General features: G+C 42.4%; 1 protein-coding gene across 1 annotated transcript in view; it reads left to right on the top strand.

The window, feature by feature from the left end:
* LOC124286078 (histone deacetylase 6-like) overlaps positions 1 to 12,940 on the top strand; it is a 58,959-nt gene that overhangs the window by 30,621 nt on the left and 15,398 nt on the right. Inside the window, 5 exon segments of the mRNA XM_046722403.1 lie at positions 6,436 to 6,509; positions 7,407 to 7,485; positions 8,341 to 8,571; positions 11,427 to 11,500; positions 12,400 to 12,478. Of these exon segments, the coding sequence (XP_046578359.1) occupies positions 6,436 to 6,509; positions 7,407 to 7,485; positions 8,341 to 8,571; positions 11,427 to 11,500; positions 12,400 to 12,478 (537 nt within the window).

Here is a 12,940-nt window from a genome sequence, read left to right on the forward strand (position 1 = left end):
ATGAGCCTTACATGTCTGATTGATACTGGAGCTCAGGTGTGACAATCACCGAAAGTCCTTCTACAAAGGAGCACCTGTCAGCAGAGGAGTTATTGGACATGGGAAGGTTGATTTGCATTACTGCCGCGAATGGACAGGACATACCCTACCTGGGATACCTCGCTCTGGAGATTAAAGCTTTTGGACATAACATGGGTATAATCTGGTTCATGGTGGCCACAAAGATCCAACTGACGAGCACACAAGAACACGGAAACAGAAAAGTTCCTGGAGTACTTGGATCAATGCCCTTCGAGATATAAGACTTAAGGTAACGCAAGACAATCTCCAAGTACCCAAGGACGCGTTCACCAAGTTTTGGCATACTACGATCAAATTCCTGCCTCAACAAAACAAAATCTCAGGATAAGAGTTTCTGGTAAAAAGCCCATCCTTGTCCCAGCTCGATCACTCATGGTCTTTGAGGAACTGTTCAGCCGACAAGGTGTCCTACACTGCCATCATTGAGAAATCTCTGCTCCGTTGCCAGTTGGACTTAAATTGGGTCCAACTGTGGTCAGTGTGGACTCTACAGGAGAGTACCGTGCCAAGTTGCCAATTTCAGCGACAAGGCTATATATCTCAATCCAAGAACACAGGTTGGAGTTTTAAACCTGGCGAAGTTGAACCAACTTACGATGTTGTGGGAGGTCAGCTGCAATGAAGTACAAGTCCACAGATACAGGTGGAAACAGCTTGAAGTCACAGCTTGTTGACAGCCTCCTACAGCGTATGGATGTTAGTGAGAGTCTTCCTTCTTCCTGCCAACAAAAACTACAGGAATTAATCAACAAACACTCTGATGTATTCAGCAAAGGCGAGGGCGACATAGGATTCTGTGATGCCATTGAACACAAGATTCCAACTATGGATGATATACCTGTCAGGATTCCCCACCGGCGTATACCACCAAACCCAATGGCAAGAGGTCAGCTGACTATCATGAAGTCGTTGGAGAAAGGTATCATCGGGGAGTCATCAGTCCCTATGCTGCTCCTGTGGTGCTTGTTAGGAAAGGAACAAAGCTGAGAGTATGTTGTGACTATCGCCGCTGAACTTGAAGACATCGTGAGATGCATATCCTTGCCAGAGATAAACTGGCTTTGACAGTCCTAAAGGAGTGCGAGAAATACTTTTGGTAGCTTGGACCTTGCTCCGCGGCTTTAACCAGATTGCAGTGCCATGGAAGATATTGAAAGAGCGGCATTCAGAGTCGGGACAGGTGGACTATATGAATATCTCCGCATGCCATTCGGGATTGACTGGGGCACCAGGCACCTTCATCGTCTGATGGACAGAATCTTTGGTGACGAAGAACTTTCAAACTCTTCTCATTTACCTTGACGACATCCTTATTTTCGGCACAACATTCGAACAGACATTAGAAAGATTGGACATGGTTTTGACAAGGGTGTCAAAATTCAACTTGAAGGTTAAACCGAAAGAGTGCCAACTGTTCAGGAGAAACTTAGGTATCTGGGACATCTAGTTTCTCTCAAACAGGTATCCCTCCGACCCTGAGAAGATTGAAGCAGTAACCAGATGGCCAATTCTGTGGAAACCTTAGAGTTTTCTTGGGGTCTGGCGGGATATTACGGAAGATTTGTACCATCATTTGCAAAAAGCGTGGCAGCACCGCCACTCTCTCCTTACAGGAAAGGACAAAAGGAAGAAAGGCAAGCGAAGAGACTGAAACTGGGCGTGGTATGAAGGCTTAGGACAGTTCATGTAGCAAAAAAGGCCTTTGAGGAACTGAAGCATAGACTTACCCGCGACTGTCTTGGGACATCCCGACTTCACAAGGCCATACATATTGGAGGTTGACGCCAGCCACTATGGCCTGGGAGCTGTCATTATCACAGGACCAAGAAACAAGGAGAGTTGTTTTAAGTTTTGCCAGCTGATCACTCCGACCGGTGAAAGGAACATGGAGAACTCACTCAAGCATGAAGTTGGAGTTAGTAGCATTGAAGTGGGCCAGTCACAGAAAAATTCAGGGATTTTCTTCTGGGAGCAGATTGCATGGTGTATACGGACAATGATCCCCTGAGCTACATCCAGACCACAGCCAAATTGAAGAGCCACAGAAACCAGATGGATCGGAGAGTTAGCGAGGTTCAACCTCACCATCAGGCACCGATCAGGCAAGAAGAACAGAAATGCTGATTCTCTGAGCAGAAAAGTAGAACATACAGCAGACAGAGCCGCCTAGAGTCTGTATATGCAAACCATGTAGAGCAACTACCTGCGGTGTCAGAGTGGTCTGCCTGCAATAGATCTGAAACTACAGATTCAGCAAGACCTCAATGTTGTTAGTGATGGAAACCATATCCGCAACTCCAATGCGTGAAGGATCATCCCCAGCACACCGAATCCCATCAGTGTCACCACGATGAAATGGCAAAGCTCAGGCAGACTCCATCCCAGCATCGGAAAGTTTCTACACTATTTTAAACTTGATCGTTATCCATCTCTAGCGAACTCTGCTCAGAGAAAATACGAAGACCCGAAAACTGGTCAAGGGCTGGAAAACATGACCTGTACAGCGTTGTTCTCTGCAGAAAAGTGACTGAAGATGGAAAGACAATTTCTCAGATGGTAATTCGGAAAAAACTACTCCCCAGAATATTAACATCAAGTCACGATGAATGTGGACCACCAGAGTGCAGAGAGAACCTATTCCAATTCTGAAATTGAGGTGTTTCTGGCCATACATGGCCAAGGACATTGAAGAGTACTGCAAGCTATTGAGCGTTTTGCCTGCTCGGTAAACATGGACCTTCAGTTAAACCCTCCTTGGTTATATCATAGCCAAGCGACCTCTCGAAAATATTGGCGATGGATTTCACTGTGTTGGAAAAGGAAGCCATGGACTGGAATCGTACTAGTGCTGACCGGATGTCTACACAAAATACACATAAGCCTTTTCAACAAAGGATCAGACATCCAAGACCGTAAGCAAGGATACTTGTCAAAGAGTGGTTTGTCCGTCTGGGTGTTCACTTGGCGTTGCATGCGATCAAGGAGAAATTTCGAGTCAAAGGTCATACAGGAGTTATGCAGTGTCTGGCGGAGTGAAGAAAACCAGGACCACACCATACCACCCTGAAGGTAATGGCCAATGTGGCGCGTTCCAACAGAACTCTTCACAACATGCTCAGGACCTCCCCCTGCTCAGAAAAGAAATGGCCTACCCTTCTTCCTGAACTAATGTATGCATATAACTGCACACCATGCTACAACCAAGTATTCACCATACTACCTGTTCTTGGCGAGAGATCCTAAAATGCCTGTGGATCTTGTTATTGGCAGTGAGGTTGAGGAAAGTGATGACAATGACTGGGTTACAGAGCACCACCAAAGGCTACAGGTAGCTTTCAATCAAGCCAGTCAGAGGACAGAGGAGGCTGCTCTCAAACGGAGCTCCACTCTCAACCAGGACGACGAACCACAGGCAGCTGATAGTTGGTGCAAGGAGTTTTCCTCTGGAACCATCCTCTGGAAGCGTCATAAGATTCAGGACATATGGCGTCCAGAGCCCTACAAGGTCATAGGAAGGAAAGAAAATAACGTCTATGTCATTCAACCATTGGAGTGGTGAGGTGAAAAAGTCGGTCCATAGGAAACAGTTACTGGACTCCAGAACCCTGTTGAAAATTGTAGCCAGCCACCCTCATCGAGGTAAGCCGCTAATCACCAGATTCGTCAGATCGATCCCAGAGGTTGTCCCAGCAGGCGATGTCGAAGATAACCTCTTGCCAGAATCGTGTACACCTTCACCATGGTGCGACCAACACCCAATTTAGTGAGCAATGGAATCTTGTGGGAAGTGCTTCATGCACAGCAGGGGAGCCTGACATACTTGGTTGTGACAATGATGAGATGTGCCAGTCAGACACCCCTGAGATTCCTGTTTGTGAAACCGAAGCTAATTCTACTACAATCAACCTTACCGTGTTGTTGGTGATTGTGTTGATATTAAGCTACCGCCAGCAACCATTGTGATAATCAGGTTACTAGTGACAGTGTTGTGGAATGATAATCAGGTTACTAGTGACAGTGTTGTGAATGATAATCGTGTGGTGTTGTCGTGACAACAGAGTTGCTGACATGCCTGATACAGTTGAGGACAATAATAGTGCTTCACTTGAAGCAGGGGGCTTGACTCAAGTGGGAGCTCCCAGCGGCACGACACAGCACCAGATCGACTGCTGGACAACATCCTTAATCCACACCAACTTGCAGCGGGTCAGCCCTGCAGCAAGAAGTAACATCATCCCACAGATCGATCCTACAGTGTTGGCCAACATCAGCCAATCTCAACTGTTGTTGTTGCAGCCATTGGCAAACTCAATGACAAAGTGAACTCTTATCAAATGGACAATGCCATATCAGTATTTCTGAACAGTGCCATATCAGTATTTTCTCATGTGCCATGATGTGTTACAATGTTAGTCCTAGTCATTAGTTAGAATTATTATTTTGTTATATAAGTCATGTGTCAAGGTGTTGCAAAAGTACAATCATGCACTGTCCTGTGTAATACCTTTTTTTCCACTGTGTGGATTACACTATTTTATAAGGCACAGCCAGTGGTTACTGTCTATAGTTGTCAGTCAGTCAACTATTTAGCAGGGGAGTGTAAAGGAGTTTCTATATACATTTGTTTTGCACTTGTTTTCATCGTTATCTTCGCAGTTTCGAGTAGTGGAAACAGGGAATTTACATATCACCAACAAATACACCATTTTCGTAATTATAAGTCTTTCTAATCTATTTATCATTAAAAATAATATGTCCCATTAACGTTTATCCAACTTTTAGGTGTTTGATGTAAAAGATATAAAATCTTTTCCCATAGTGCAGTTACCGCTATTGTTCCAATTTGCCATCACCTCTCATATGTAGCTTAGTTTTCAAGCAGACAAGTCAATCGCTTCTTCTGCTAGCCACAACAGTTTCAATGTGAGTACATGCTCTTGGCTCATAGTGTTTTGCTTTTATGTTCTAGCAATAGGTTAGAGGTGTTAGAAAGGCCGTGGTTTTGTAATATTTCATTCATAACATTCAAGCACAAGCGAGAGGGTCATCCTCACAAGATTCACAACAACTTGTGTGTAGTCCATGTGCTTTTAGTATTATTAATCTAGTCTTTGTTTCAACATATTTTAATTGCGAAAGGAATTGTAAATTATTCACTGAAATTGTTGTTATTTGTAGAATAGTTTTGTATGACCATTTATGCGGTCAGAAACAAGCAAGTTTTTCTTTGTTACGTGATGATCACAAAGAGTTACCTCCCTTCCCTAAGTGCAGTGTTTTATGTTTACAAATGTTTTCTGATTACCTCTCCTCGATTATATTCATAAACTATGCCATTTCTATGCACAGTTGTTAGAATTATATTGTATTTTACTGCATAATAACGTTTGGTTATTATCGCATTAAGTATAATTATTGTTTTGATATTAGGACTAGTTGGTCCGCAGCTCTGGATCATGTGACCACTGACCGTTGCTGAAAGGAGTGTTCTCCTGGGGTGAGTTAAAGGGGCAGTTCTGTACATCCTCATTTTTATAATTATTACCATTAATTGCATTTTGTAATTCTCCGTAGTTTAACAACGTCTCATAGGATATTTTGTATTGTAATAAGATTCATGTGTAGAGATGGGTTTGAATGTTACTGATATTTTCAGCCATGTTAATTAATCAACCTCAGTTCATGTACATTTCATCTATTGTTCAAAAAGTCAAGAGTGATGTTATATTATTGATTGATCATATGTAATACTTTTGCTGGTCAACATCAATAAGTAGTAATTATCATGTCTATTGTATTTGAATTATAGTATGATTTGTTGATAAGAGTATGTATCTCGGCATGTCCTGACAAACTGCCTTGTCTTTTGTTGTAGGTTTTTCGTTACATGGATTCATCCATCCACAATGAACAATAAAGTCTCTCTATAGAAGATCAAAAACTCTCTGTATTCCTTACCCAGCTTACACTAATATGAAATAATATTCTCTGCTGAACATTCCGAGAGGTTTGGGAGTCACAGTAATTCAATATGGCATACTTTACAGAATTGAATCAGTTTAGCATGCCAATATTGAATGGTAAAAATTGAGGGTTCCCCCCAAATATTTGTATGCATGGTTTAAAGATATCCATACTGGTGGATTACAAAGTGGTAAACATTGAAGACTTGCCTCCCTCCATCATTCCGTGCACTGCCATGATAACAACAGAAATAGTGTTTAAAACAGCTGACACATGGTATGATGTTGAACTTTATATGATATGCCTATAAACTCCAAACTTACAAGATTTCAGAATACTATGTTAGTCTTTCAGGATAAAAGTATTAGAAATAATTGTTTCTGACTACAGACCTGGTGTGGAGTTTATGACAGAAGAGAACCGGCCAGACACTTACCAGAATGACGACGCCTACCCTGTACTCTGTAAGTAACTAACCTGTTGGCACGTCAGTCCTTACTTTCATGTTGTCAGCAGTATGTAGGAAATATAGGATGCTGTCATTGTGTATGGGCAAGTATTTGAGGTAAGGTGAAATTGGGTGTAACGTCGTGCTTGAGAATATTTCGCTCATATGACTACGTGCATACGTGTGTATGTGTATGTGCGGCTGCTTGTACTAGCCCAGACTGAAGCTGGTTTTATAGTGCTAGCCCACTGAGATACCATGCCGCAGTGAAGCATGAATACCCCACTCAGACACATTATACTGACTCCGAGCCGACAAGTCCTTGTTTTACCCATTAATGCTGAACGCAAGGCACGGACCAACAAGTGCCATATTTTAACATCTTTTGGTATGACGCGGTCGGGGATCGAACCCGCGACCTTCCGCTCTCTGTGTGGACGCTCTAACCACTACACCACGGATGTGGTCACAAGTATTTGAACTTCACAGGGATATTTAAGATACTTCAAAGTGTAAGGGACTGTATGGTAGCCTAGTGGTTAAAGCGTTCGCTTGTCACTCTGAAGACTGGGGTTCGATTCCTAATATGGGTACAATGTGTGCCCAAAGGGGTAATAAGCCCAAGATTGGGGGCAGTCTACTTGTATGAAAATATGTATTAATGTTGAACACATTAGCATCTCACAGAAAGTGAATCTTAGGTTATTACAGTTAACTTGACCAGGTTTACTTGACAACTGATACTAATACAGCCTCTAATATGTAGGCCACACATCAGTGGGATCCAAGATGGCAGTGTTACACAGGGCACTAGGCATCTGGCAGTAAGACAGGAGATTGATTGTCCATAGGATTGTGGAACAGAATGGTTAGCTGGGAGCATTTGTTGATTGTGTGTCTGTCTCACTTTCAGCTGAAGAGGAGACAGACGCTCTAGATAAAAGGATAGATGCATTAATAGCAGAGGCATCCCTTACATTTGCCCCACACAGGTTGGTAACATTTCCTTATAGATACACATGGAACCATCGAGATTATACACATAACCGCTGATTATACACGCGTGGGAACCAGTGTTCACGAATGGTGTTTCAAAGTAATAGGACATTGGGTCCTGTAAGTTTCAGATGACTGTCTGACCCACTGAAAATTCACAGGACCCATAGAATAAAATTAAACACACATTTCAGATTTAACATTTCTTATAATTGACATTGAAATTATTAACAAACATAATATTTGTAAACTACAAACAAGTGTTACATGTCACATATAACAACTTCAGTCAAAGTCATTGTGAAATATACAGTCAGACACTGGGGCCGGTGGGTTGTAGACTTCTATCGGATCGCTAAGCAAATCTGCCAGATTTGTCAGAGGGTCAGGACGCTATTCAGTGAACACTGGTGGGAACCATCAAATTATAAATGTAACCATTGATTATACATGGACCGTCAATTATACATGCAGGAATCCTGGTCAGAACATGTTCCAAGCACCACATGCCCGCCCATAGAGGTTGTTATTGAGTGATCATTAAGATATGTGTCCTGTTTTGTCTAAGCTGATCTAGTACATTTCTGTTGTTGTCTGCAACGGCTAATATCGTTTTGTCCTACAGTGATGGTAGGTATAATCTCCTGCTGGGGCCTGTATCTTTAACGATTACAGGATGTTATCACTAAAGTTACTGGAAATGTCAATATATTTAGGTGATTTTACCAATGTTTGGTCGAAGACCAGTTTATTTATTTATTGTTTTCTCTTGACGAGAACCTGCATGAGTGTTTGATGCTGATATGAGCAACACAAAAATATGAGTTTCAAGAAATTACTGCTTGTTTCAGGGTGAGATGGAAGTGTCCCTATCTGGCCTACCCCATTCTGCCTTTCACATACCTCGGGTCCCTAGGTCAAGGTCGTGTCTCGTGTCGTGAATGGGAGGTAAGGCAAGTACCTATGGGAAGTGTGGGACTCAGCCCTGCCTACTGTGGGTCAAGGTCGTGGTTCACTTCCTATACTGAGGCAAGTAACATGGGATGGGGACTCCAGCCCTGGCTCACTAGGGTCAAGGTCAGGTCTGTTTTGGTACCTCGGAGGTAAGCACCATGGGAAGGGGACTCCGCCTCTCTCCTCACTCAGGGGTCAAGGTCAAAGTCTGTGTTGTACTGGAGGGTGGCAACATGGGCTGGGGACTCCAGCCCTGCCTCACCAGGTCAAGGGTCGGGTCTGTGTCGTACTGGAGGTAAGGTACCATGGGAAGGGGACTCAGCCCTTTCTCACTAGGTCAAGCGTCGTGGTTCGTTTTGTACTGGGAGGTAAGTACCATGGGAAGGGACTCAGCCCTGCTCACTCTTAGGTCAAGGTCGTAATCTGTTTTGTACTGGAGGTAAGTACCATGGGAAGGGGACTCAGCCCTGCTCACTATAGGTCAAGGTCGTAAGCAATGATTTAGGAACCAGGTTCAACCAGTAAGTTATGTGTGAACTGTACAAGCTTATTAGCCACTTTCTCAATTGATTTCCAGCCAATATGCTCAGATTACATTATTAATATATGATGAATGATTACAGTCTGCACAGTCTCACTACTTAAAAAAACGCCCTTTTACGCTTAGATTTGAATTCCAGTAATCAGAATGCTTTTCTGTAAAGGCTCATATTTTTCAACATCTCCTTTGAAAATTTTAACTCAGCTCAAGAAACAAGTTCCCCGCTATATAAAATGTAATATTGTATCATGATGTCATTTATTGTATGATGACTTACGACATACCAAGGTCTCCCAGAGAGATGTTGTGTTTGTTACACAGACAGAGCTGGAGGCAGGCATCATCTGGTACACAACCACTTCCAGTGACGGGATAATTGTCCTGAGAGCCTCTTGATGGCAGGCATTAAGAAATGCATCAGAGATATCCAAGCTTACATCTTCAGGGAGGATACTGTATCAAGTCTCTGTCAGAGGGATGTGCAATGACCTTTGAGGTCACTCCTGAATGACCCTCGCCCTCTTCTACTTCCACTACGGAACCATCAGGACAGGTGGGAGTCACCCTGCAATAATCAAAGCTTATCATTGTCCTTTGTAACTCTTGTTGTTTCTATCACTTGACAGTATTCATGTGGATGTTCATATGTTTTCACTTCTTGATCATTATTCCTTCTTGTCTACAACAACAGCGCCACAGAAACAATTTTGAATGTGATCAAAGTTCTTCGTCCCCACTGGAGCTGTTTCCAGCATCAGAAGAGTTTAGAAGTGGGAGAGTTATGTCCCTTTGAAGATGTCAACACTTCTGTCACCAAGGTGAGTCTGGCACCAGCGGGACTGTATGTACTCAGCTTTACTTCCAACATTATCTAAATTATTGTTATTATGACTTATGACTTGGTGCTCGGCTTAATATAGTGCGACAGTATTAAAGAGAGCGGTTCCCCTGAACTATTATAATTAAAGCACTCCAGGACGGTAGTCCGGAAAGGCGCTTTGATGTTATAATAGTTCTGAGGGGCAAAACTATACTTCTATTACAAAAACACCACATGGGGTAGAGCCTAACTTTACATCTTTTCTAAGATGCCAAATTTAATACTTTCTAAGGATAATTACGCATTAATTTAAGGCAGAAAAACAAATGACGGTGTCGGGTGACTCCATTAAGAATCCTCGCAAAGGGCTAACTGGCTGCGCTGTTCTATTGATGTGTCTGCCCCCTCACGTTAAGACGGTAACGCTACCAGAAAAACAAAATGAAAACAGCTTGATGACGGTTTACGCTCGGATTAAATATCTTCTCTGAATTATTTTAATTACATCTGTCATTAACGTGAAACCATATGGGGCAATATGAACGCTTGCATTTCTACTATCAACGTAAGTTTAGATCAGTACATCCAGATGAAGCGAAGTAGTCAGTTTACATTCCACGATTGCATTGTGGGAATGTAAACATTTTGAACGCTACCGTGTCGCGCTGAAAACTTGTGAGTCGAATTGAGACATTTTAACCGGCCGGAAAACATAAACGTAATGTTTCCACCAGTGATGTTAGCCGCGAAGCAAATCAGCAAACCAAGAAACGGATGCAAACGGAGTAGTTTTACTGTAGGATGCATTTGACGCAGGCTATGACAACTGACATGCATCGCGGACATCGCCATACATTGTGACGAATGTAAAAATGGTTCGATTACTTAGGGGCACACTTAGAATGGCGAGTGACGGGATAATCAACATTTAATTGTTACGGGCCATCAAAAACTATACCTTTATTGTCTGGATAATGTATTTTTTTCGATTGTTCTAACCGATAGGCATCTTTAGAAATCGCAATAAACCAATATGTTATTTTTAGACACTGATACCTTCTTCAAGCAAGTGGTATAACTGCTATATAAATGTACTGGCCAACATATGGCTGAAATATTGCCGATGTGACGCTAAATTTTCCAACTCACTCACTCACCACATAAATGTACCAGCAGCTGTATCTAAAGGTATTTCTATCAATTGTTGTTACCTGAGTTTCAAAGAGTCTGTAATAAACTAATATGAAATAATATTCTCTGCTGAACATTCCGAGAGGTTTGGGAGTCACAGTAATTCAATATGGCATACTTTACAGAGTTGAATCAGTTTAGCATGCCAATATTGAATGGTAAGAATTGAGGGTTCCCCCAAATATTTGTATGCATGGTTTAAAGATATCCATACCGGTGGATTACAAAGTGGTAAACATTGAAGACTTGCCTTCCTCCATCATTCCGTGCACTGCCATGATAACAACAGAAATATTGTTTACAACAGCTGACACATGGTATGATGTTGAACTTTATATGATATGCCTACAAACTCCAAACTTACAAGATTTCAGAATACTATGTTAGTCTTTCAGTATATGAGTATTAGAAATAATTGTTTCTGACTACAGACCTGGTGTGGAGTTTATGACAGAGAAGAACCGGCCAGACACTTACCAGAATGACGACGCCTACCCTGTACTCTGTAAGTAACTAACATGTTGGCACGTCAGTCCTTACTTTCATGTTGTCAGCAGTATGTAGGAAATATAGGATGCTGTCATTGTGTATGGGCAAGTAGTTGAGGTGAGGTGAAATTGGGTGTAACGTCGTGCTTGAGAATATTTCACTCATGTGATGACATGCATACGTGTGTATGTGTATGTGCGGCTGCTTGTACTAGCCTAGACTGAAGCTGGTTTTATAGTGCTAGCCCACTGAGATACCATGCCGCAGTGAAGCATGAATACCCCACTCAGACACATTATACTGACTCTGAGCCGACCAGTCCTTGTTGTACCCATTAATGCTGAACGCAAGGCAGGGACCAACAAGTACCATATTTTAACATCTTTTGGTATGACGCGGTCGGGGATCGAACCCGCGACCTTCTGCTCTCTGGGTGGACGCTCTAACCACTACACCACGGAGGCGGTCGCAAGCATTTGAACTTCACAGGGATATTTAAGATACTTAAAAGTGTAACTTAGTGTAAGGGACTATATGGTAGCCTAGTGGTTAAAGCGTTCGCTTGTCACGCTGAAGACTGGGGTTCGATTCCTAATATGGGTACAATGTGTGCGCAAAGGGTAATAAGCCCAAGATTGGGGGCAGTCTACTTGTATGAAAATATGTATTAATGTTGAACACATTAGCATCTCACAGAAAGTGAATCTTAGGTTATAACTTGACCAGGTTTACTTGACAACTGATACCAATACAGCCTCTAATATGTTGGCCACACATCAGTGGGATCCAAGATGGCAGTGTTACACAGGGCACTAGGCATCTGGCAGTAAGACAGGAGATTGGTTGTCCATAGGATTGTGGAACAGAATGGTTAGCTGGGAGCATTTGTTGATTGTGTGTCTGTCTCACTTTCAGCTGAAGAGGAGACAGACGCTCTAGATAAAAGGATAGATGCGTTAATAGCAGAGACATCCCTTACATTTGCCCCTCACAGGTTGGTAGCGTTTCCTTATAGATACACATGGGAACCATCGAATTATACACATAACCGTTGATTATACACATGGGAACCAGTGTTCACGAATGGTGTTTCAAAGTAACAGGACACTGGGTCCTGCAAGTTTCAGATGTCTGTCTGACCCACTGAAAATTCACAGGACCCATAGAATAAAATTAAACACACATTTCAGATTTAACATTTCTTATAATTGACATTGAAATTATTAACAAACATAATATTTATAAACTACAAACAAGTGTTACATGTCACACATAACAACTTCAGTCAAAGTCATTGTGAAATATACAGTCAGACACTGGGGCCGGTGGGTTGTAGACTTCTATCGGATCGTTGGCAAATCTGCCAGATTTGTCAGAGGGTCAGACGCTATTCGTGAACACTGGTGGGAACCATCAAATTATAAATGTAACCATTGATTATACACATGGACCGTCA

This window comes from Haliotis rubra, unplaced genomic scaffold (genome assembly GCF_003918875.1).
Source record: "Haliotis rubra isolate DU_JTF1 unplaced genomic scaffold, ASM391887v1 Scf375, whole genome shotgun sequence".
Classification (NCBI taxonomy): Eukaryota; Metazoa; Mollusca; class Gastropoda; order Lepetellida; family Haliotidae; genus Haliotis; species Haliotis rubra.